This window comes from Hyperoodon ampullatus, assembly GCF_949752795.1.
Source record: "Hyperoodon ampullatus genome assembly, chromosome: 12".
NCBI classification, from domain to species: domain Eukaryota; kingdom Metazoa; phylum Chordata; class Mammalia; order Artiodactyla; family Ziphiidae; genus Hyperoodon; species Hyperoodon ampullatus.
The window spans coordinates 70,834,434-70,861,911 of record NC_136925.1 but is presented as its reverse complement, the minus strand read 5'-3'; the positions used below and the strand labels follow the sequence as shown (position 1 = coordinate 70,861,911).

Here is a 27,478-nt window from a genome sequence, read left to right as displayed (position 1 = left end):
GTACATTATATCTTTGCCTCTCTCCTGTGATCCTTTTCACTTCTTATTATATAAGTTAATTCTTATCTTCAACAGTAGGCAAGTCATAGTTTCTGGAGGGCAGGATCCATGGCTGATTTATCATTGCATGCTAGTTTATCCCCCTTTTACCTACCCCAATTCTTGGAAATAAAAGAAAACCATGTGATTTTTCATGCAAACTGATTACTTTTAAGAGTGAAGGAAGTGCTCTTAAAAATTATGTCATGACAAAAGGCATAAGCTGGGACTTTCCTGGGCATACAAAGAGACATGTGGTCATCTATTTACAGTAAATGTTGAACAAGTGATTGAATAAACAAAACAGAATGAAGAAATATTCCTAATATGAAAATAATACAGAAATAGCCCTGAGGTTCTTTATCACTTTGGTAATTGCAGGAATATCAAAAGCACTTATTATTTTTGTTACTAATTTCTAAGTTAATTCTCATACTCAATATTGACTGTCATAAAATCTCCAGCAAAATTTACATTAAAAAATAAAATAGTAAAAATAATGTGTATATGTATTTGTGTGTGCCAAAACTAGACTATACATAAATATGTTAATGGTGGTTTTTCTCTGTATATTGGTAGAATTGTAAATAACTTTTATTAGCTGCTTTGTGTTTTCCTATTTTTTCCAAATTCCCCACAATTAATATTTATCATTTTTTAAAATATGAAAAATAAGCAGTAACTGTTATTACAAAAAGAAATTTATAATATATAATTCAGAAGTAAAATTCCCTCTTCTTTTAGCTTTACCCCAATAAACTAAGGTATTATATGGGAGTTGTGAATATATTTTTTTTTTGCTGAAAAAAATGAAAGTAAAAATTCTAAATATATATTAAAATATATGAGGAGCTACTAGGGAGAAATATCAAATATAAATTACAGAATTTGGGAAGTTATACTAATATATTGTATGTACTGAAGTCTTAATTCAAAATTTTGTAGTAAATTTAGCCTTTATACTGTAAATAAACGTTTTACTGTATGTATATTTTCAATGTTCATTCTCACATATAAGCATCTTTATTAATGAGAAAGTAAAAGCTCAAAATTAGAAAAAAAAATACAACTTAAGTTACATAAAAGGAAAAATAGAAATACCCTGCTATGTTTACAGATAAACTTTAGGTGCCAAACTGCCAAAGTAAATCTTTTTATTATTTTGCTCTGATTTATCACAGGGGGAGAGAAAGAGATGATGAAAACAACTTGCCAAAAACTAAAGTCTTCACCTCAGGATGTTTTGAAAAAAGATTTAGAGTGGCCGATGAAGCTGAACATTGGGAAGCATTTTTTACTACATCTCCAGCCTGCTGCAGAAATGCCGGGTACCAGTAAACAATATGTATTAAGGATGATTCTGTTTTTATTTATTTATTTTTTTTGCGTTACGTGGGCCTCTCACTGTTGTGGCCTCTCCCATTGCGGAGCACAGGCTCCGGACGCACAGGCTCAGCAGCCATGGCTCACGGGCCTAGCCGCTCTGCAGCATGTGGGATCCTCCTGGACCAGGGCACGAACCCGTGTCCCCTGCATTGGCAGGCGGACTCTCAACCACTGTGCCACCAGGGAAGCCCAAGGATGATTCTGTTTGTATGTATCCTTATCAAATATATTCTATAATGAAATAAAATCTGGAAAATGGATTTCTTATTGACCTATAATCATGAAAGTATGTAAATTAAAATATTTAAAATTTAAAAAAAAGAAATTATTCCTTTGGTAAGAAGCTTAAAATTCATGATAACAAAAAAGGACTTAGATCACTTGAGAACTTTGTGAGGCTTTTAATATTCTTGGCTAAAACACTAATATTATATATATGTTTTCACTAAAATTTATTTTATGCCACCACTTCTGTTTAAGCAGAGACATTAATATCCCCATGTCACCACCCAGCAAACCTGAAAAGAAGCTGATAGGCAATTATCATAGAATTTCTTTCACAGTATTAGAAATACAGTCACCATAGCCCTAAAAGAAATCTTGGTCATATCATAACCTATTGAGAAAGAGGAAGGGGAGATATTAAAACTGGTATAAGAGGAGTTCTGTGTCCAGCTAAGATGTAATTCCTTGGATTAAACCAGCTCTCTCACTGAGAACAACTAGAAAAAAACAGACAAAATATTTTTAAAAACCATTTAAAGACATTGGGATGCTTGGCAGCCAGAATCCAAGGGACCAATAAGTCAGAAAGAAGAGAACTTCAGAGAGGTAAGCAGATAATCTTCAAGCTATTTTTCTCATTGGGACATGTGATGACTCTTGATACAGAAGAGCAGATTGAGAGTCCAGGCAGAGGGTCTTAAGTAAGAGGTAAAGAAGCAAGAAAAACAAATATTTACAGGGCTACAGACACAAAAATTTGAGTTCAAGTCTTCCAAGGTAGCCAGGACTTGAGAAGCCAAGACCCTGAAGAGAAGGAGGTCAAGAAAAGTGAGACCTACACTTGGTGGGTTTCCTTTAGAAATTTTTGCAAACTTTAGGCTGCACAAAGCACAGGATACAAAGCTAAGCAGAAAGCTGCTGAAAATCAGTACAGTTTTAGGTAGTCTTATAGCACTGAGGAATCAAAATAAGAGTTAAAGACATTTCAAGAATGAAGAAATGAAGTAAACGGTGAGGACTCAGGTTCTTAAAATCCCTGATCTCAAGATCATTATCATCAGGAAAATGCAAATTAAAACTATAATTAAATACTACTACACACCCATTAGAATGGCTATCATGTAAAAGACCATCAACACAAAATGGATCTCATACATTTTTGGTAGGAGTGTAAAATGACAAAATCACTGTGGAAATCTCTTTGGCAGTTTCTAATAAGTTAAACATACACCTGCCTTATCATCCAGTAATTCCACTGCTAGGCATATACCCACAAGAAATGAAAATTTATGTCCATAAAGATGTACGTGTATGTTGATTGTAGCTTTATTTGTAATATCGAGAGCTGGAAATTACCCAAATGTCCATCAGTGAAAAAGATTAAATAAATTTTAGTATATTCATACAAGGTAACACTACTCAGCAATTAAAGAGAATAAACTATTGATACATGCGGGAGCATGGATGAGTCTCATACTGTGTGAAAGGATGGCCCATAATGTATATACAGTGAAACTATTTTAAAATGGGGAGATCAGGAGAGCATATGTAAACAATTAGTTTTAACTCTTCCCAGTGATTAATTGATAGTGGTAGTATTAATTGTTAGACACTTCTATGGCTACTGTGGAATAACATAAACATATACTTATGATATATTCTGATTCTATCATCTGTTTCCTTGGGAACTAGGATTCTTATTATGGCATAAGTGTAATATATATGTAGTACATGATAATACATGAGCTGTCCATGAATTTCTGGATCAGAAAAGCTGAAAATAGATATAGTAGGGAGTCTATGGAACACATATTTTTAGCTACTTCTTAAGACCTACGAACTATACTATTCACTGGTAGAATATGGTAAATAGAATGTGAGTATTGTCATCTCCACTGTTAGAGATAAAGCAAATGAAGTCTGTAGAAAGGTAAATGTGAGAAACATAGTGTGATGGTATGGACCACACAGAGTGCACATTCCTAAGGAAGCATCTTCCCAGGGATGGAGGAGGATCTGGTTCTCAGACTTGCAGTCATTCTTCCCATCACTCACCACCCAGGTAAATATCATAGCACAACTTATTTTGTCTGCCCAATAAGGATAATATATCATCCAGGGTGAGACTTATATTAAACAAGCTCATATAGTGAGGTTGCTATATAACAGAATTTCATTTTCATTTGCAGTAGGAAATAAGGTACAGGATTTAGAATACCAAAATGTATATAAATAGGGGAAGCCAATAATTAATAGTTGCTTGCTCACTGGGAATCAGAAAAAGGGGTGGAGTGTGGCAAATGTCAATACTTAAACATTTGATGGCATTAAGCCAATATAGCTTACTTCATCCTTTTAGTCTTAGGGATCACCTTGTCATTTGTACCTAAATTTTCAGAGCCCGTGACTCACCATCCCCTTCACTCATCTCAGCATCAGAGAGGTCTATGGCCATTTCCAATGTTTGTTTGCTTTTCTCTGCTTTTGTGTCTGATCAGTCTCCCTCTCTTATAAATTAACCTCATTTTAGATGTGATAGTCCATTTAATAGTAATAGTAATTTAATAGTAATAGTTCATATATTATAGGCTTTGGAGCTAAACTACCCTGAGGTGACTGCACATCTCTATTTACTCTGAATTTTGTGAGCAATCTTACTTTTACTTTTCTTTTTACCTTTTAAGCATTTCTTTCTGTTCACTATCTTCTTCCCCAGTTGTCAGAGCCCTAGGTCAGGCCATTCTAATCTCCCACCTGGACCCTGCTACAGCCTCCTCCCAGAGCGCCCCACCTCCCATCTTGCTCTCCTGTGTCCTCCACACTGAGGGTGGAGTATTAGCTCTAAAACACATTTCTCACTAGTCACAGTGCACCCCTGCTTTGTGACTGTGGTGACTTCCATTGTTCAGAGGATGAGATCCACGCTCTTGAGGTCTGTAAGGAGGCCCTGCCTTATCTGGTCCTAGCCCGCCCTTCCTATCTACTTATCACACTTTCCTTTATTCTCACTTCCAGGCATGCCTCCTGTCCTTCAGCCATCAGTGGGTTTTTCTGCTCAGAGCCTTTACACTGTGATTGTTTGACTGATCTACCCCGTTAGCTCCCTTCCTTTCCTAGCTAGCCCCTTTTCTCCTTCAGAAGTCAGTCTAAATAATTCTTAGTCCTGGGAACATTTCCAGCCTCCACACACTGGGACTGGTTAGGTCCTCTTAATAGCACTCCTGTAACACCTTGTACTTATCCTTACAAACATTCACTACACTTGTAATTACATGTTCAATGTTTGGTCTCCTGGCTAGAATCCCATTTTCCACAAAGGCAGGGGCTGGATCTGTTTTGTTCACCACTGTATTCCCTGCCCGTGTCTCAATGGCCAGCACATGTAGGTGCTTGAACCAATTAGTCATCAGTGCTTCTCTTCCCAATGTAAAAAGGGGTGCATCAGGCCTTGAGCTCATTCTAACCATCAGAGCAAAAGAGATTTTATACTAGGATCGGCCTTAGAATAACTTTTGATTTTAAACAGTTGGAGCTAAACAAAACCTTACTAAAATTGCTTGCAATTCTATCTCTTACAATAAGACACTGACAGAATCAGTGGCTAAAGTCACAGAGCTGCCTGGTGACGGATCTACAGCCATCCTTCCTACGCCCTCACCCCTCCCCTACCTGTCCCATTATCGTAACGTCTTTTTTCTTTTTAGATGTTGGGGGTAGGAGTTTAATAATTAATTTATTTTATTTTTGGCTGTGTTGGGTCTTCGTTTCTGTGCGAGGGCTTTCTGTAGTTGTGGCGAGCGGGGGCCACTCTTCATCGCGGTGCATGGGCTTCTCACTGTCGCGGCCTCTCTTGTTGCAGAGCACAGGCTCCAGATGCGCAGGCTCAGTAGTTGTGGTTCACGGGCCTAGTTGCTCCGCGGCATGTGGGATCCTCCCAGACCAGGGCTCGAACCCGTGTCCCCTGCATTTGTAGGCAGATTCTCAACTACTGTATCACCAGGGAAGCCCCTATTGTAACTTCTTTTATTCTACTTTGATCATGTAAGTCTTCATTCCTTTTTCTTTGTTAACACTTTTCCTATTCCCCCATCCTGCATCCACCTAAGCCAAATAACATAAGCAGTGCAAAGTTTAACCAAGTGGAAAATGACATTACTTTCCACAGTGTTTGAGAGCATTTACTAGAAACAAGTTAACTGTATATATTTTTATAACTGAAAAATCAGGGAAAGGAAAGTATTTTCTATCATTATTGATTTCTCCTAAGCAGTTGTTTTTCAATATCTTTAGCAGCATCACCAGGGACTTTGCCTAATTTGGCTAGCAGCAGACTCCTCATTAATCTGGAAGGTAATCTGCATAGAGGGTATTGTTAAATTGCCTTCAGTTATAGGAGATTTCCCTTACCCTTTTGAAATAAAATAAAATTATAGACACATTTTTGGGTTAACTGGATTAAATATTTGCTGATTTTCCTCTTCTATTCTATTGACCAATGTTAACAATAAGTAATATGTTATTGTTGGCCTGTAATTTATGCTGTATTTTAATTCATTCAGAAGACAATGTCCTAACAATCCATATTTCTTCAAAAACAAAACACTTTTTTCCCTCCTCTTTGTTCATCTTGAGGAGACTTAGAAGTATTTTACAGCCAGGATTCTCTATAAAGTAGCAAAGACAAGGCTCAGTTTTTAAATGTGTTTGACTCTACACCTCACACCTTCATAACAAACGCCATCTCAGTGTGATGCATTTTCTCGCCCCTCCGTTGGTATATCTGCTGGAGTTTGTAGCAGTCACTAACATTTTTCATAGATAGGTGATCACTTGGCTGGCTGGTTACCAACTGCAGGTTTTGAAGTTTCTTTGCATCAACCTTTCTAAATATAAAATGCTGGTGATTAGAAGTTACTTATTCAGATGCCAAAGAAGAAAGGATGGGTGGTAGCTGGAGATGGAATCACTCTGGTGGAGACACTTGCAGGGCTTCTGCTCACGTCACAGTCATACCCCTTTTCTGCGAACTGCCTCCCTGATCTTACCCATGGAGGACGGGAGTGATGGGCCCCTGGAAGATAATTTTATACTCTGTGACTTCACATCATCTTTGTCCATCATCTCCTTGACCTGGGATAGACACCTGAGTCAGGCTGAAGTAATCAGTGTCTGTCTGTGTTATGTAGAACCACGTGGGTTGAGGGAATTGAAGCTGGCTCTTTGGTAACTGGACCGATAACATGTAAACTCAGGAGCACTGGGATGGTTGTCCTTGGACTGACCATGAGGGCCCAAGAAATGGAGAAAGCAGATGTATCAGGAGAAGAAGGAGGTGTGCAGGAAACCAGGAGATGACATAGATGCCTGGAACCTTTTTCCTCAGAAGCCTGGTCCCCCTTGTGGCCCAGAAACGTTCCAAATCTTGTTACTATAAGATATCTGAAATTATTCCTTATATTTTTTCTATTAAATATCCCACCGCCTTTTGCTTAGGCTAGCTTCATCTGGCTTTTATAATTTGCAGTGAAAGAGTTCTAATTAATGAGCCTATAGGCACCGTTCTGATGATATGAAGCTTCCGAATCCACTGGTACTTTCTTCTCTTTCTTCATTGTGCAGGCTGCTAATATTTTTGCTCTTGAACCTGCTTTACGACTGTGTTGCTCACATGCAACACGTTCCCTTTTGAGTAGGTAGCACTTTACACTGGACTCTAAGGCTAACAGATGGCATGCAAAGGATCTCATCTTGCTTTAGCTGTGGCCAAGCATGGACAGGCTGCCAAGTCATGTCAAACAGGGTGTGCTCCTTCTCACACCTCTCACACTGAGTAACACCAGCGCGCCTGGGCTTTCCACAGACACACAGCTCCGCCATTCTACATAGCATGAATATCATAAGTTGAGAGTAAAGATGCGTATACCCAGTTTTTACAACTGTCATTACATGAAGGTGTAATGCAGAGTTTTATGCTAGTATATGAACGTTCATACCTCCTCCCCTATTTTCATAATTTTAATGTCACTAGCTAACAGCTAGTGAAATTTTACTATACGCTAGGCACTGCGCTATACTCTATAAATTTTCCCATTTACTTACACAAAGGGAAAATAAGTATGCTTAGGCTAGCTTAGGTTGGCTTCTATAACTTGAAGCCAGAGAGTTTTAATTAATGAACGTATAAGGTTTGTTCTTATGATCTAAGGACACCCATGGTCATGTTTAGCCTGCAGGCCTCCAGTGTCTCCTCTGATAGTTTCTTTCATCTAACAGGTGACTGTTACATACAGTAGGACCAGGATAAAAAGAGCGTAGAGCAGGACCTTGCAAAAATAAGAAACCCAGACTCAATAAACTTCTGACTCTAAATTTACCCACCCACCTGAATCACCACATTATACCATTTTCTATTATTTCACTCACTGGATTTTATTGTAATGATGTGTTATACCAATAAACTATGACCTTCCTAAGGGCAGACTCCATGTCTTATTCATTTTATTGAATACATGAATGAATGAATACATTATTGAGGTAACAGACATAAAGGTGATGAAAATTATATTTTAGTTAAAGTGATAAAAACAAATGATTTTATCCAGAAAACAATGATTTTAGTCCCATTTCTTCCTCTTATAAAAATGGCCTTGAACTTTCCAAGCCTTAGTTTCTTTATTTACACAATGGTGTTATGTGTACCTACTTTGGGTCATTATGGATATTCATCTGGAATATTTTTGAATTCAGTTCAGAAGCTACACATTATAAATATAGCAGAATAAAACATTAAGTATGAGAACTTGAATATGTATGTCATGCAAGTTCATTTGAATTTGAAAGAAATATAAAAGGTGGCCTATATTCAAAAGGAATATGTTCTCTTTGAAGCTGTAGCAAAATCTGTGCCCCATGGTCTCAGTGTAGAACTTGAAATGACACAGCTATCTCTGTGTCATTTGTAGAATGAGTATATTATTCACAGGAGGGAAAAAATCAAGGAAACAATGGTGACTGCAAATTTGTGTCCCCACCTCCCTATCCTCATGTCATTCATCTCTCCCCCTGTACTTAAGTCCATGCCCTCTGAAGGTGGTCTCTCACCACGGCAAATCCTCAACACACAACTTATTTACTTATCTGTTTTCATTCTAAATTATGGCTAATGTGCTTTTAGGTCATCGTGTTACATATTTCAGAGAGTTAAGGCATTTCATCTTGCTTTTTTTCAGGGGGCATAAGGCTTTACCCCAAATAAAATACCCTCACATTGGCAGGCTCAGGCATTATGACTGGCTATCAGGAAGAGAGTCAAGGATTTGGATTTCTAGCCCCTTCCAATCACAGCTGAATGAAGGTAACTGTTTCATTCTCAGCTGAGTCTGGCTCTGAATACACAACACCCTTCTTCTACAAACAACCTGTACTTAGGAGCTGTAACTCCTCCAACTCCACCCATAATGCCAGGACAGCATACCTTACTTTCCAGCTTTCACTCATTTGTCTCATTTCAAATCTTACAATCAATGTTTGTAAGCCCAGAGATCTTAAAAAATCAATAGTAAGAGTTGTATTTTAGGATTTTACTTAAAATTCATCTAAGTTTCTAGCTTAATTTTTCCATCTTTTTTTTTAATGACAAGCAACACACATGTAGTAAAGTGAGAACCAGCATCAACCACAACCAACATATTCTTCAAAATTGGTGCTTCATTATGACACTTGTCAATTGATGTCCAATGGCTCTATTGCAATGGCACAGCTCTGGGTCAGACTGCCCAGCATAACCCGTATGATCTCTAGTTTATATTTTCAATTTCTCTCAGCTCCTTTCTCAGATACTATGAACAAGCTTAAATTTCTCCTCTATTATACCACTTCTCCCTCTTTCCTTGTCTTCTTTAGACACTGTCTAAACTTCTCAATTCTATTAATGACAAACTCCTCAATTTACAGCTATAAAAATTCTACTCACATCACACCACTGAAACGACTCAAGGATAACCATAGAGTCTCCATCCTTGGGGATCCCAAGGATCCCAAGTTCTTTCTTCTTGAAACAGTCTGTTATAGACTGAATGGTTGTGTCCCCTGAAATCCATATGTTGACATCTTAACTCCCCAACATGATGGTATTAGGAGGTGGGGCCTTTGGGAGGTATTTAGGGTTAGATGAAGTCATGAGAATGGGATCCTCATTATTACTCTTATAAGAAGAGACACCACACAGCTCACTCTCCCTCCTCTCCCCTTCTCTCTCTCTTTCTGCCCCCATGCTTGTACAGAAAATTGGTTATGCGAACACACAGCTAGAAGGCAGCTGTCTGCAACCCAATGGGAGAGGTCTTACCAGGACTCAACCATGCTGGCACCCTGATCTTGGATTTCCAGCCTCCAGAACTGTGAGAAGATAAATGTCTGTCTTTTAAGCCCCCAGTCTGTGGGATTTTACTATGGCAACAGAGCTGACTGAACGAGTCTCCTTGGTTTCCTTGATACTGTGATCCCTCTGTTTCTGCCCTCTTTTATTGTGTTGTTTATTGCTTTCAGGTTTTCCTTATTTATCTTATCTCTTAAATGTAAATGTTCCCTAATGTTCTTCCTCCTACTTTCTTCTTTTCTCATGTCTTAATCACTCTTCTGGCCACTGTAAACATTCTGACAATTAAGCCTCAAATCTAGAGCTCTGGCTCAGAACTTTCTCTTAAGCTTCTGACTTAATTTTTCAATACTTTAGGGATGCCTCTGTTTGAATGCCTTTACTGGATTTTCAGTTGATAAGTCTGAAACCCAACTTATCAACATTTCCCCAGTCCTATTCTGACAGGAGAATACAGGAGTATTCCCTATCAGTTTTTATGGTAGTTGTATTTTTCCAGTTACCCAGGCTCAAATCATGAGAGTTGTATTCTATTGTTCATTTCTTTCTTCCCCCCCAAAATCAATATTCCAGTTCTAATGAATCAAGCTCAGAAAATGTTTTCCTATGCATGCCTGGGATTTGACTTTTATTTCACTGCTCAAATTTAAGCCTTTTATTTTCAACCTGTCATTTGGATTTTTGTAGCACTCTATTAACTAGTCTGTCTATAGTCAATCTCTTCCCATAAAGGTTACACATGATCATAAAACTTCACAAAAGTCATTAATCCATCTTTTGGTTTATATGAAAAGTATCCAAATTTCTTCTTAGAACATTGATCATTATCTATAATCTGTCCACTTTCTGCATTTAAAATTTACCCACCACTACACCTCTCCATGTACTTCACTCATAAGAGATTCCATGTTTCAGCCCAAAAGTTCATTAACAATTCTGAATCTTCATTTATGTTATTTTCTACATGTGAAATGGTCTCGCCATAGCACAGTGTCTCCTGTTGAAAAACATAAGGTTAAGTTTAAATGCCACTTTTATAATTTTATTAACAAGTCTTTCCCCATCCTTCAACAGATACCACTCCATTTAGATGGATTGAATCTCTTTCTTCCCTGGACACATAAAATGCTATATTGCTCCTCTATTATGGCAGTTAACCCAGTATATTTAGTTCTATTTTTGAGTGTCTCTCTTACTATTTTGCAAGATTGGTGCATTCTGTGACTACCTCTTATATCTTTTTTATCCTAAATATTATCTAGCACCATATCAAGTACGTACGTGCTTTTACAAAGCATATGTTACAGTTGAAACAATCAGTGATTAAAGAAGTGAATGAATAAACAGTAGAAGCAGCATAAATGTTATTCTCAGGAGTGAAATTCTATGACAAGTACTTAATAAAATCTTCTGATATTTACTATAAAATCAAGGGAAGAATTACAATAACTTTTAAAGCCTTTTATTGTATGATTAAAGGAAAAGTAATTTCAAAATGACAGATTTTCTCATTTACAAGCTAGAAGAATGAATGAATTCTTTGTATGAAAGAGAACATGTTACCTCTATTTGATTGTGATGTCTGTTGGCTCACTGTCATATTTCCTTTCCTAATCAAAGGAGGAAAGACAAATGAAGAGGCTTACCCAGGGCATAAGCACTAGTGCTGTAGGCTTATTTACCTTTTCTGTAGACCAAAAAAAAAAAAAAAGTTTCTAGCCGATCCAGAGGAAAATGTCCTCAAGGCATCATTTCATTCAGTATTTCACTTAGCTTTTGCCCTCATTAAAAACATATATACAGAAGCAAGTAGACCTACAATCCTGCAGCCTGTGGAACAAAAACCACATTCACAGAAAGATAGACAAGATGAAAACGCAGAGTGCTAGGTACCAAATGAAGGAAGAAGATAAAACCCCAGAAAAACAATTAAATGAAGTGGAGATAGACAACCTTCCAGAAAAAGCATTCAGAATAATGACAGTGAAGATGATCCAGGACCTCGGAAAAATAATGGAGGCAAACATCGAGAAGATGCAAGAAATGTTTAACAAAGACCTAGAAGAATTAAAGAACAAACAAACAGAGATGAACAATACAATAATTGAAATGAAAAATACACTAGAAAGAATCAATAGAAGAATAACTGAGGCAGAAGAATGGATAAGTGACCTGGAAGACAGAATGGAGGAATTCACTGTTGCAGAACAGAATAAAGAAAAAAGAATGAAAAGAAATGAAGACAGCCTAAGAGACCTCTGGGACAATATTAAACACAACAACATTCACATTACAGGGGTCCCAGAAGGGAAAGAGAGAGAGAAAGGACCTGAGAAAATAATTGAAGAGATTATAGTCAAAAATTTCCCTAACATGGGAAAGGAAATAGACACCCAAGTCTAGGAAACACAGAGAGTCCCAGGCAGGATAAACCCAAGGAGAAACATGCCAAAACACATATTAATCAAACTAACAAAAATTAAATACAGAGAAAAATAATTGAAAGCAACAGGGAAAAACAACAAATAACATACAAGGGAACTCGCATAAGGTTCACAGCTGATTTCTCAGCAGAAACTCTACAAGACAAATGGGAGTGGCATGATATATTTAAAGCAATGAAAGGGAAGAACCTACAACCAAGATTACTCTACCTGACAAGGATCTCATTTAGATTCGATGGAGAAATCAAAAGCTTTACAGACAAGCAATGGTAGGAGAATTCAGCACCACCAAACCAACTCTACAACAAATGATAAAGGAAATTCTCTAGGCAGGAAACACAAGAGAAGGAAATGACCTACAAAAACAAACCCATAACAATTAAGAAAATGGTAACAGGAACATAAATATTGATAATTACATTAAACTTGAATGGATTAATGCTCCAACCAAAAGACACAGGCTCACTGAATGGATACAAAAGACAAGACCCATATATATGCAGTCTACAAGAGACCCACTTCAGACCTAGGGACATATACAGACTGAAAGTGAGGGGATGGAAAAAGATATTCCATGCAAATGGAAATCAAAAGAAAGCTGGAGTAGCAATACTCATATCAGATAAAATAGACTTTAAAATAAAGAATGTTACAAGAGACAAGGAAGGACACTACATAATGATCAAGGGATCAATCCAGGAAGAAGATATAACAATTATAAATGTATATGCACTGAACATAGGAGCACCTCAATGCATAAAGCCACTGCTAACAGCTATAAAAGAGGAAATCGACAGTAACATAATAATAGTGGGGGAATTAAACACGTCACTAACACCAATGGACATATCATCCAAACAGAAAATTAAGAAGGAAACACAACCTTTAAATGACACAATAGACCAGATAGATTTATAGGACATTCCATCCAAAAACAGCAGATTACACTTTCTTCTCAAGTGCACATGGATCATTCTCCAGGATAGATCACATATTGGGTCACATATCAAGCCTCAGTAAATTTAAGAAAATTGAAATCATATCAAGCATCTTTTCTGACCACAATGTTATGAGATTAGAAGTCAATTACAGGGAAATAACACAAAAAACACAAACACATGGAGGCCAAACAATACATTATTGAATAACCAAGAGATCACTGAAGAAATCAAAGAGGAAAACAAAAAATACCTAGAGACAAATGACAAGGACAACACGATGATCCAAAATCTATGGGATGCAGCAAAAACAGTTCTAAGTGGGAAGGTTATAGCAATACAGGCCTACCTCAAGAAACAAGAAAAATCTCAAACAACCTACCTTACACCTAAAGGAATAAGAGAACGAAGAACAGATGAAACCCAAAGTTAGTAGAAGGAAAGAAATCATAAAGATCAGAGCAGAAATAAATGAAATAGAAACAAAGAAAACAATAACAAAGATCAATAAAACTAAAAGCTGGTTCCTTGAGAAGATAAATAAAATTGACAACCCATTAGGCAAACTCATCAATAAAAAGAGGGAGAGGACTCAAATCAAAAAATTAGAAATGAAAAAGGAGAAGTCACAACAGACACCACAGAAATAAAAAGCATCCTAAAAGACTACTACAAGCAACTCTATGCCAATAAAATGGACAACCGTGAAGAAATGGACACATTCTTAGAAAGGTATAACCTTCCAAGACCGAACCAGGAAGAAATTGAAAATATGAACAGACCAATCACAAGTAAAGAAATTGAAATTATGATTAAAAATCTTCCAAGAAACAATAGTCCGGGACCAGATGGCTTCACAGGTGAATTCTATCAAACATTTAGAGAAGAGCTAACACCCATCCTTCTCAAACTCTTCCAAAAAATTGTAGAGGAAGGAACACTCCCACACTCATTCTATGAGGCCACCATCACCCTGATACCAAAACCAGACAAAGATATTACAAAAAAAGAAAATTACAGACCAATATCACTGATGAATATAGATGCAAAAATCCTCAACAAAATACTAGCAAACAGAATCCAACCACACATTAAAAGGTCATACACCATGATCAAGTGGGATTTATCCCAGGAATGCAAGGATTCTTCATATATGCAAATCAATCACTGCAATACACCATATTAACAAATTGAAAATAAAAACCATATGATCATCTCAATAGATACAGAAAAAGCTTATGACAAAATTCAACACCCATTTATGATAAAAACTCTCCAGAAAGTGGGCATAGAGGGAACCTACCTCAACATAATAAAAGCCATATATGACAAACCCACAGCAATCATCATTCTCAATGGTGATAACCTGAAAGCATTTCCTCTAAGATCAGGAACAAGGCAAGGATGTCCACTCTCACCACTATTATTCAACATAGTTTTGGAAGTCTTAGCCATGGCAACCAGAGAAGAAAAAGAAATAAAAGGAATAAAAATTGGAAAAGAAGAAGTAAAACTGTCACTGTTTGCAGATGACATGATACTACACATAGAAAATCCTAAAGATGTCACCAGAAAACTACTAGTGCTAATCAATGAATTTGGTAAAGTTGCAGGATACAAAATCAATGCACAGAAATCCCTTGCATTCCTATACACTAATGATGAAAAATCTGAAAGAGAAATTAAGGAAACACTCCCATTTACCATTTAAACAAAAAGAATAAAATACCTAGGAATAAACCTACCTAGGGAGACAAAAGACCTGTATGTAGAAAACTATAAGACACTGTTGAAAGAAATTAAGAATGATACCAACAGATGGAGAGATATACCATGTTCTTGGATTGGAAGAATCAATATTGTGAAAATGACTCTACTACCCAAAGCAATTTACAGATTTAATTCAATCCCTATCAAATTACCAATGGCTTTTGTTACAGAACTAAAACAAAAAATCTAAAAATTTGTATGGAAGCACAAAAGACCCAGAATAGCCAAAGCAGTCTTGAGGGAAAAAAATTGAGCTGGATGAATCAGACTCCCTTGTCTTCATACTATACTACAAAGCTACAGTAATCAAGACAATATGGTACTGGCACAAAACCAGAAATATAGATCAATGGAACAGTATAGGAAGCCCAGAGATAGACCCACACTCCTATGGTCAACTAATCTATGACAAAGGAGGCAAGGATCTACAATGGAGAAAAGACAGTCTCTTCAATAAGTGGTTCTGGGAAAACTGGACAGCTACATGTAAAAGAATGAAATTAGAACACTCCCTAACACCATACACAAAAATAAACTCAAACCTAAATGTAAGACTGGACACTATAAACTCTTAGAGGAAAACAAAGGAAGAACACTCCTTGACATTAATCACAGCAAGATCTTTTTTGATCCCCCTCCTAGAGAAATGGAAACAAAAACAAAAATAAACAAATGGGATCTAATGAAACAAAAGCTTTTGCACAGCAAAGGAAACCATAAATAAGATGAAAAAACAACCCTCAGAATGGGAGAAAATATTTGCAAACGAAACAATTGACAAAGGATTAACCTCCAAAATTTACAAGCAGTTCATGTAGCTCAATATCAAAAAAACAAACAACCCAATCCAAAAATGGGGAGAAGACCTAACTAGACATTTCTCCAAAGAAGATATACAGATTGCCAACAAACACATGAAAGGATGCTCAACATCACTAATCATTAGAGAATTGCAAATCAAAACTACAATGAGGTATCACTTCACACCAGTTAGAATGGCCATCATCAAAAATCTACAAACAATAAATGTTGGAGAAGGTATGGAGAAAAGGGAACCCTCTTGCCATGTTGGTGGGAACGCAACTTGATACAGCCACTATGGAGAACAATATGGAGGTTCCTCAAAAAACTAAAAATAGAACTGCCATATGACCCAGCAGTCCCACTACTGGGCATATACCATGAGAAAACCTTAATTCAAAAAGAGTCAGGTACCACAATGTTCATTGCAGCTCTGTTTACAATAGCCAGGACGTGGAACCAACCTAAATGTCCATCAACAGATGAATGGACAAAGAGGATGTGGCACATATATACATGGAATATTACTCAGCCATAAAAAGAAACGAAATTGTGTTATTTGTAGCGAGGTGGATGGACCTAGAGTCTGTCATTCAGAGTGAAGTAACTCAGAAAGAGAAAAACAAATACTGGATAACACATATACATGGAATCTAAAAAAAAAAAATGGTTATGAAGAACCTAGGGGCAGGACAGGAATAAAGATGCAGACATAGAGAATGGACTTGAGGACATGGGGAGTGGGAAGGGTAAGCTGGGTTGAAGTGAGAGAGTGGAATGGACATAAATACACTACCAAATGTAAAACAGATACCTAGTGGGAAGCAGCCGCATAGCACATGGAGATCAGCTTGGTGCTTTGTGACCACCTAGAGGGGTGGGATAGGGAGGGTGGGAGGGAGACACAAGAGGGAGGAGATATGGGGATATATGTATATGTATAGCTGATTCACTTTGATATAAAGCAGAAACTAACACATCATTGTAAAGCAATTATACTCCAATAAAGATGTTAAAAGAAAATAACATATATACAAATGCTTAAGAAACAATCACAAGAACATACTCATACACTATTTACTTAGAAACCTATTTTTTAAAATTACTTCCTTGCATCAATTTAATGCCTTTTTTTTGGTGATTGTAATTGTTTTTAGTTTTGCCTGCAATTATGCACCCAAAAAGTCACAGGCATGTACTGTCACATTTCAGCTCCATGTGCCCTCACATTGTTTGGCACTCGTTGAGTTATTTATCAAAAAAATGACTAGAAGTGTTAGTTTGACTTTTAGCCATTGGTATAACTTTTTTTTTTAAAAGAAAGCATGCCATTTACATAATGTCTTAATTTTTTAGTTGCATAATGTTAACTCATTTTGCTTTAAAAGTAAGTGATAAGTAACTTGGATCAAAATAACTTGCTTACTTATGAATGTCTATGGATTTCTATGTTTCTTCTATTGCCAAGTAAGAGAAGTTTACCACTACATTTATATTAATTAAGGTCTGAATAGTTTCCCATGCAAATACATTAACAGCTAAAGATATTAGCAATGTCAAAAGTATTGTAATTTTGTAATTCAGTTGATCTTCCAGGGCAGGATTATGCCTAATAGGATTTCTAACTATAAGTAATTCAAGTAATCCAAATACCCAATTTATTGATTAAAATCCTCCTAAATTATATTTCAGAAAATATAAATGCAAGTGCCCAAACCTTTGGTTGTGTCAGATATCTGGCTGTGAACAAAATAACAAATTGAAGTAAACTTTGCAAAAGCAGACACACAACATCATCCCTCTGCTATATCTCAGAAACAGGCTGGTATGAGAATATAGTTGGACTTGCAACTCCTCAGAATAATATCAAACAGATCAGTTGGAAGCTCTTCATTACAGCATCTGTTCTGTGTTTATAGCTACATATGCAGACTGACGAACACCCACAGTGCACCATAAATGTAGGGATTACACATCCAGAATGGTAATAAACTCATTGGGTGTTATGTTCCCCAGAGTTTTCAGCCCCTTGCTTCAGTTGGCAAAACTCTGCTGGATTTTTGTTGCTGTAGAAAATATTAGATTGTTTGTGGTTTTTGTAGCTTTGGAGACAGGTCAGAAAGTCATAAAACAGCAATAAAAAGGTAAAGACAGGGCTTCCCTGGTGGCACAGGGATTGGGAGTCCACCTGCCGATGCAGGTGACACGGGTTCGTGCCCCGGTCCCGGAGGATCCCACATGCTGCGGAGTGCCTGGGCCCGTGAGCCATGGCCGCTGAGCTTGCGCGTCCGGAGCCTGTGCTCCTCAGCGGGAGAGGCCACAGCGGTGAGAGGCCTGCATGCCGCAAAAAAAAAAAACAAAAAAAAAAACAAAGGTAAAGACAGAGGCACTGGGATTATTTTTATATTTCAAAAGTGCAATCTCATAGAGAGCTACAAGAGAAGCAATGGTAGAGTAAGGGAGAAAAATGAGTAAATAAATGGTTGTTTTCCATAGAACTTTAGCCTCAAATACCCTCTGTGGATCAGCTCAGCTGTATGGTACACTTTGGAGAAGCTACCAATTGTACAAAGAAAGCTGTGTGTTAGAATTACTAATTAGAAGTATTATTCCTTACTGTAATAATCTGATAGTGCTTGATAACTTACAGCTAATAGTTGAGCAATGCATTAATTGGTGAAAGCAGTGCTTCCTAGACAACCAATCCCGTTTAGACCAAGACGATTTTTCTCTCAAAAGCATGATTCTAAATGAAATTGCTTTCTAAATTCATAATAATGAAGGGAATATTCTCAACATCTAAGGAAAGCAGTTCCAGGTGTGAGAAGGTAGTCAGAATAAACACAGTGCCTGGCTACTATAGAAGTGGTAAGCTAACTTCATTTTATCCCAGCAGCCAAGCAATGTGTACTAAAGATTAGTCACCTCACTCTTGGACAGGTGCCCATATCTGTCTGTACATAGAATCCCGGAGAGAGCTTTCAAAAACGCATAATCCTGAGTACCAAAAGATATCTTGATCACATAAATTCTCTCTTTCCATTAAATGGTTATAATAACAGCTTTCAGAAGTGACTCATGACCAAAAATCATATGAAAGTTTCTGAAGAACCATAATAACGGCAGTTAGAAAACATGGCTCTGGGTAATGGTGGATGTTGGAATGGAACCCTCATAAAGCCATACGAGAAGTGATAAAGAAAATCTTAGTCTCTACAAACATTCCAGTTTAAAGAGTGTTTTCTCCCTTCTTTTCATTTTGTTTCCTCTCATTCCTTCCCTCTTAATGGTAATTGTCATGATGCCATTGTACATCTGGACTCTGTGGCTATGCTCTAATTTTTTTCCTCATTTCATGGCACTGTTGTTTGCTTTCATGCTCACTAGAACTTAGAGGATGTTGGCAGGAATGAAAAATCAGGGCAAAGGGAAAAAAACCGGCTAAGCAACTTTTATAATCAGCATCTCATGAAGAACTTGAAATTGATACTGCAAGAAGTAGGTGTAAATTATTGGCTTCATCCTTAACACTGAAAAAATTTAAGGACGTCTTTATTTGAAATAATAACAAAACTTGATGAACTTCAAAAATATATTTTCCCGGGCTTCCCTGGGGGCGCGGTGATTGGGAGTCTGCCTGCTGATGCAGGGGACATGGGTTCGTGCCCCGGTCCAGGAGGATCCCCCATGCCATGGAGCAGCTGGGCTTGTGAGCCATGGCTGCTGAGCCCGCGCGTCCGGAGACTGTGCTCCGCAATGGGAAAGGCCGCAGTAGTGAGAGGCCCGGGTACCGCCAAAAAAAAAAAAAAATATATATATATATATATATATATATATATATATATATATATATATATATATATGTTTTCCCATAGACTCCCTCATCTGATCCTCAAGCCAATTATATGATTTTTGTAAAAGATGTGCTACTTGACCAGCAAAGATAAAAAACCCAGAAGTTTAAGGCATGTAGGTTTTTTGACATATGTGAAAATGAGAAATTTCATGCCAGTTTAGACTTAGGCAAAAAATGGCTAACTAAGTGGAATTTACTTAAGAGTCACACAAATTCACAGTGGCTTGGTGTCCTCACCTACAAAATTGGGGAAAACAACACCCATTCCCCTCCCCTTACCTTGCTGACATGTTCAGGTGCACAGAATAGTTCTAAAACAATGTATATGTTATAATTATTACTATTAAAATTCTTCACTTTCAAAGGGTTGTTTCAAAGAGTGAAATTAATACTGCTAATGGGAAAATCGTTTAATTTTTGGATAATTCAACTACCACTAGAACTTCAAGCACCCATGTTATTTTAAAAGTTGTAAATGTGACATGAAATCTGTTTTCATGGGTCTCAGAAAGAGATGACACATGCAAATTTTAGCATATGCTTCTTTGCAAAATAGAGTCAGGCAAAAGATAGGAATGTGTGTATTACATAAACTACTCAGAAGAATTACCAAAATAGAAATAATCTGGACTTTGATGCTAATGCTGACTCTCAAGTTTGGGGCTCTTCACCTTTATCTGGTTCCTTATTTCATTTGGTACTTTATGGCTAGGAAACCATTCTGGTTATAACCTTGTAGTAGAGATAGGTCAATTCATGTGTAGCATTATGGAAGTTTACAGTACACATTAAGGTTCAATAAATAAGAGGGGCACGATAAGACAGTTGCTTAAGGGAACTTATTTCAGGACATACTTGGTGCTCAGCTGCACTCAAATTTTGAAATAATCAAACTTCCCCAGGTACCTAAACTCCTTCCTCTCCAACCCAGATGAGTAACGGTGTGGCTCCAAAGTAATAAAAATAAATCAGAAACTACCTCAACCATGATCTAAACTAGAAATTAGAACTAGAGATTGCATCTCTGACCAGACCCCACAGAAGGAGGACCCACGCAAAAGGAAAATATTAGGGACACAACAGAATCTGCAGATTGCAGGTAGGAATAAATATATGCTCAGCTGGTTGTTGATTCACGTTCCTTGCTCTTTCAAAGAAATGAAAAAAACGAAGACCTTTAGTACTACATTCCTACTGCAACAGAATGTGAGATTTGAAAAAAAAGAAAAGATTAAGAAAGGACAGGAAAAACACTGGGGAAATGGAAGAACGTGATTTAGTCAAATAGAAGAAAATAGAAGAGAGAGAGAGAGAGAGAGAGAGGGCAGGCAAACCCAGGTCAGATAACTCACTTGGCATTCCCTGCCCCTGGTTTCTTTCTTCGGAAAATGTTGAGGAAAGTGTTGGAGCGGCAGGGCAGCTTGCCATCGCCAACATGCATGCGGACTACATCCGAGGTGGTGAAGGCACTGCGTACATTCCTCTCGGGCTTGGCAATGATGATGTACATCTTGGGAGTGAACATGCACCCCAGGGCCACCGTTACACTGAGGCTCACTGCAAAGCAGGTAGTAATGATCTTGTAGTTGCTCCCAAAGTAAATGGGCACAAAAGCCAGCCAAATGATGCAGGTGGTGTACATGGTGAAGGCGATATATTTGGCCTCATTGAAGTTGGCGGGCACATTGCGGGTCTTGAAGGCATAGTAGGTACAGCTCATGATGAGGAGCCCATTGTAGCCCAAAGGGGCCACCACACCCAAATTGCTGGTATTGCAGATAAGGTAGACTTCTTTGATGCTTGGGTAGGACAGAATGGGCATGGGGGGCTCCATGATGATCAGGGTTACCACCAAAGTTAGCTGCACACTAATCAGAATTGAGGCAATGATCACCTGGGCCCAGGCACTCATAAACCTGGGCTTGCGGGTGCAGATCTTCTTCTTGCTGCCAGCCAGGATGCGTGCAATGCGATTGGTTTTGGTCACTAAAGCAGAGTAGCACATGGCAGAAGAGAGGCCAACCAGGAGGCGCTGGAGGTAGCAGGATGTGGTAGTAGGTTTGGCAATGAGAGTGAAAGGGCACACGTAACCGAGGAAGATTCCAGCTAGAATAATGTAGCAGAGCTCCCGACTGGAGGATTTGACCACTGGTGTATCCCGGTACAGCACGAAGATAAGGGTAACAAACAAGGTAACAAGGATGCCCATGCAGGAAAAGGCAATGGCTATGATGGATTCTATGTTGCTCCACTCCAGATAGCGGACAGGAATGGGTTCACAGCCTGTGATGAGAAAAATAGTTTTAAAATGAATCTAAGATTTTGCTGATCAATAATAGTGCTTACTAGTTACCAGAGGCATAGCCATATTCGCATCTTCCATGATTTAAGCTATTTTAATTTTTTTTTAAATGCCTCTCTATCACACAAATAGGCATACACCATTGTCTTCTCTGGACAACCATGTTCCCAAACCTAATCTCATCACAAGCCTAATGTGACATACTTAAGCCTATAAATATAATTTTGCTTCCAGTGTTATAAATGGATGCTGCTCCATGGATGGAACTTGGTTTTACCCTTTCAGAAAATGAAAGAAAAAGAAGGAAACTAAACTGTGTTTCCATTGAAGGTTAAATGGTCACAGTGTAATAGAATAAGTTAGTAAGAAATAAACTAACAAATTTTTATGCAGCTATTTGTCCAGAGGCAAGTCCAGCTCATAGACAAGCATTTTCTTTCTTTTCTATTCTTTTTTTTTTTTTTTTTGGCCAGCCAGCAAACGTTTTAAACATAAATTTCATTTGAATTCTTTACAAAAATCTGCATTCTCCTATTTACCACATATTATACTACTCACTCTAAGTCTCACCTCTTTAGTTATGAACGTGGCATCTGAGGGCCTTTGAGTTATCAACCTCTAATAGACATACTAAAGAAGAATGAAATCTCCCCTCACCCATCTCTTGAAAGGAGAGACAGTGCTGTGTTCCTAAATGCCTGGCTTATCTTTTCCTTCCAGAATAAAGTCTCTTTTGTATTACACAGAGAGAAAAACATTTGTCAAGTCCTGGCAACAACCCCTTCACAGAATTTTGTGATTGGTCTGGGCCATATTTCCCAAATTGTGAGAATAAAAATATGTATTTCCATAAATTTAGGAAGAGACTCATTGTTCTGTAGCCGTGAGAGCGAGGAACCACCAGAACCTGTTTTAAACCTGTTCAGTCATTCAACAAGCTCCCGTCAGCGAACACAGTTTTTGCACGTTAACCGGTCAGTGTCAGCCCTGGCTTCTGATAATCACCAAGCTGGGATCAGACTCACATTTAATACATGAGTGCAAACCACTCAGAAGCACACGCTCCTGACTGATCATAGTGGTCTATTTTTTTTTTTTTTTTTTTGCGGTATGCGGGCCTCTCACTGTTGTGGCCTCTCCCGTTCCGGAGCACAGGCTCCGGACGCGCATGCTCAGCGGCCATGGCTCACGGGCCCAGCTGCTCCGCGGCATGTGGGATCTTCGTGGACCGGGGCACGAACCCATGTCCCCTGCATCGGCAGGTGGACTCTCTACCACTGCGCCACCAGGGAAGCCCTGGCCTCTCTCTTTTGTGTGTCAGGGGTTTGTCTGTGTCAGAGTCTCAGCCTCTTCCTGGAAGAACTTCTGCTTCCAAAACATTTAATTCTAAATCTTCCCATTTCCTTGATAAAGTTTAGAAAGACGATTAGATAGATATATAGTTAGAATAACAATGACCATTATGGGGAACTTTTGATGTAACACAATCAATAAATTAAAATATTTAAGAACAACTATAGACCCATTTAGAGATAAAATACTTAATAGTCGATATTCAGCTCCTTTAATTAATTGGCATACTGAGGCTGCTAAATAAAATTCAAATTCCAGTTGAGTCTTTGTCAAGGCCTTTGTAACCTTCTGAAAGCTACCCTCTTTGCATTTCTCTTTTTCTATGCAACCTGGTTTTGTAAATGAGCTATTCTGTCTTCGGAGTTTTTATTAGAAAAGAATACTGCATTTTAAATTTCTAGAACACAAGTCAGATCTATTGAATTTGAATTAAAACCCTGGTCTACAGCCAAATTGAGAGCTATAATTAATGATTTTCGTAAACTTCAGGGACACAGGCAAAATATTTTCTGCAGAATTCAGGATTTTTATTAGATATGTATTGTACTGCACTACAGATATGTACCAACTAAATCAATTAATTGTTAGCCTCATGTAGGAAAATATTTAAAAAGCAGCACATTACAAAAGGGAAGATTTAAATAACCCAGTGGTGTAACATTTAAAAAATAAAAATAGAAAATGCATTACATAAAGCAATTTCAGACTTTTTTCTTCAATAAAGATTCAAATTAAGGATGGAAGATAGATTTTAGGAAACCTTCAAACAATTCTGTGGTAGACTCAATAACTGACATAACAAGGACTAGAGCCTCTCTACAAATGGGCTCAGATCTGAATTAGGGCCATCAAAGAGAAAAAAAAAAGGTTAAAATTTAAAATTACCAAGTTAGAAAATATCTAATATGTGACTAGACATTTCCAGTTAGAGTTATATAGTAAATAAACAAGAAATCAATATAATCATGGATCTTTAGGTAAGACATTTAAAAGGGTCTCTACTCTCTGTGATTTGGAAACCTATAGATAAGAAAACCTATAGATATCACAAATAAAAGAGTAATTTAAAGAACCATTACCCCATATTAGTAAAACTCAGGATAACTACCTAAAATCTGTCTAATGACTTAACTCCAGGGGAGACATTGACACCCAAGAACTCCCTGTCTGTTCTCTGAACTCCCAGGGGAAGCAATATCTCTTTCTTATTGATATAGATGCCTTTATGTCTACGAATCATCTCACTATTAATAGAACATCAGATACCTTGGTTTAATAAAACCACTCAAATAGTGAAAATCTTTGATAATCCTATGCTCCAACATATAACTGGGACTTTGAGACTATTATTATAAGAATACATTATTCTTGGTGACACAAAACCCACAATTTTAAAATACAGGATTTACTGCCAGACAAGATGTGCTATAATTCTTACACCTGATCAAATTATATCTGATTTAGTCATGAAAATACCTATACTATGTATAATTTAAGACATTATCCAAGTAACAGCTTTTGTTTCAGAATTCTTATGGATGAAAGACTCCACAGAAATAGGAAGATGGATTGAAACAGAGCACATAAGTATATAGATTATCATAGATACCTAGATCATCACAAATCTTCCTTTTTTGTATAAATATGAAAATGCTACACCATGATCTATATGTATTAACAGAATAGCAATGTCAAAAAATCATTGTTCATTGTGGTAGGAAGCTTCCAAAATGGTTCTGAATAATCCCCACATCCTGGGATTCATGTCCTTGTATAATACTCTCTCCTTGAGTATGAACGAGGCCTATAACTTGTTTCTTTTTTATAGAACATAGCAAAGTTGATGGGATGCCCTTCTTGTGATTGGGTTACATAAGATAATTTCCATCTTAGTAGCAGACTCAGACTCTCTTGCTGGCTCTGATGAAGCAACCTCCTATGCTGCTAAGGTCCACATGGCAAGGGACTGAGAACAGTCCCCATGAAATAATGAGCTAAAAAAATAAAAAGAAAGCTGAAGCCCTCAATTCAACAATCTTTTGAGGATTATATCCTGCCAATAACTAAGTGAGTTTGGAAGTGCACCCTTCCACAATCAAGCCTTCAGACTAGACCCCATCCCTAGCTGACAGTTTGATTTTAGCTTTGTGAAAGATCATGAAGCAGAGAACTCAGCTATACTGTGCATTTCTGACCCACAGAAACTGTGAGATAATAAATGTGTGTCACTGTAAGCTACTAAGTTTGGGGGTGATTTGTGTGGTGGTAATTTGTTACACAACAATATATAACAAATTTACCCATTAAAAGCAAATTTACCCAACCTCTTAGTTCTATAGCCAATGCTTAGTCTCCTTGCCTAAGGATACTTAATTTCTTGATGTGTTGATGTTATATAAAATAATTGCTGCTATAAAGGTTGAGACCTGCAGTTAGAAAAAAAAGGTACTATAAAATCTAATACCATTCTAGTACTATGAAAGAAAATAGAAATATTTCAGAGACAATCATGCTAAACAGACTGCTCTAAGAGTCCTTACAGAGTCCCATATAGAACAACAAACAATTTATTAATAATAACAAATCCATGGAGAAGTTCAAGAATTCAATTGTAGGTACACAAACTCTAGCCAGAAAAGAGATTCTTAAAAGAAACACCAGAATGATTGTGTTGTAAGATCCATAAGGATAATTCTGGCAAAACTAGATGGCTATCTCGTAGCACCAGATGAAATACCCAATATACACTAGATAAAATTCTGATGGAAAAAGTGAAAGAACTCATTTCAGTAGAAACAAATTGGCCACAAAATTAAACACTAGTGGGAAAACATTCCCAGGATAGCAGATGTGGCCAGTTCATGCTTCATTTGTAATTAAATTAATCTGGAAAAACTGTAAAGGTCGGGGGCACTGACTGATACAATTGCAGAAGAATCCTTTGAGTAACTCCAAATGCATTGCATAGAGTTGTCTCCTTCTATGGTTTATAAATATATACTAGCTTAAATAGTGTATTTATCTTCTGGATGGGTTGAAGCATTCCCCTATTGAAAAGCCACAATACTTATAATGGCAAAAATATGATCAGACATGTAGTCTTAGCAAGCATGTTCCAACTTACCAATCTAGTGATATGGGAACTTTTCATCGGAACATTTATTCATGAATTTAAATTATATAAGGCTGTCTTCATTCCCAAACCTCTGGACAACTAAAAGGGAACCTTAATACTGCTGACATCCCTTAGTGATTTTAAACTGAGGTTTGCAGACAGCCTCCAGAAGCTGAAGGCTCATGAAAGTTAACTGTTAACCCAAGAACCTTGAAGCAAGCTGATGACTATGCAGTGGTCTTCTGTGCAAGATTATCTTAAGATTCTTATATATATCATACTCTTCTTTGTATGTTCTTGCTTATTCATACTTTTCTACTTTATTGATAAAAGCTATACAAACCTGAGTTTGTCTTTAATATTCTCCACACTAGTAATAAGGACTTGCCTAAACCTGGGTTTTGTTAGATACAATCATTACTCTAACTCAGTAATTCAATTTTATCAAGCTATTGTTAAGTATATTATAATAATAAGTTTTGTATATGCAAATATTTCACAAGTTCAAATTTTTGAAAGAATTCAGAAGACTCACAGAACATGCTTATGTAATGTTTTCATTTAAAGGCAAAAGGTAAAGTACAGTAAGAGAAAGTTCAGTTTAGCAGCCAGGGATCAAGAGGTATCCAGGTGCAAGCTCTCTAGGACCCTTATTCCTACAAGGACATACTTCATCTGTGGATTGAGCTACCAAAATCTGCACAATGAACATTCGTTTTGAGACAGCTCAAGATAGAAGTTCTCAGTGAAGTCTTTTATGACCCTCAAGTCATAGAGCCAAGACAACCTGTCTAATAAAATATGTCAGGGGAGGGCTTCCCTGGTGGCGCAGTGGTTGAGAGTCCGCCTGCCGATGCAGGGGACACGGGTTC

The 27,478-nt window shown here is 37.4% G+C and overlaps 1 protein-coding gene across 2 annotated transcripts in view; it reads right to left on the bottom strand.

The window, feature by feature from the left end:
- The window catches only part of GRM1 (glutamate metabotropic receptor 1), a gene marked incomplete at both ends in the record, with an annotated part of 367,295 nt that overhangs the window by 16,052 nt on the left and 323,765 nt on the right, over nucleotides 1-27,478 (bottom strand). For both annotated transcript variants that reach the window (XM_079716352.1, XM_079716353.1), the window contains one exon: nucleotides 21,189-22,119. In XM_079716352.1, the coding sequence (XP_079572478.1) occupies nucleotides 21,189-22,119 (931 nt within the window). The remainder of the gene's footprint in view (nucleotides 1-21,188; nucleotides 22,120-27,478) is intronic.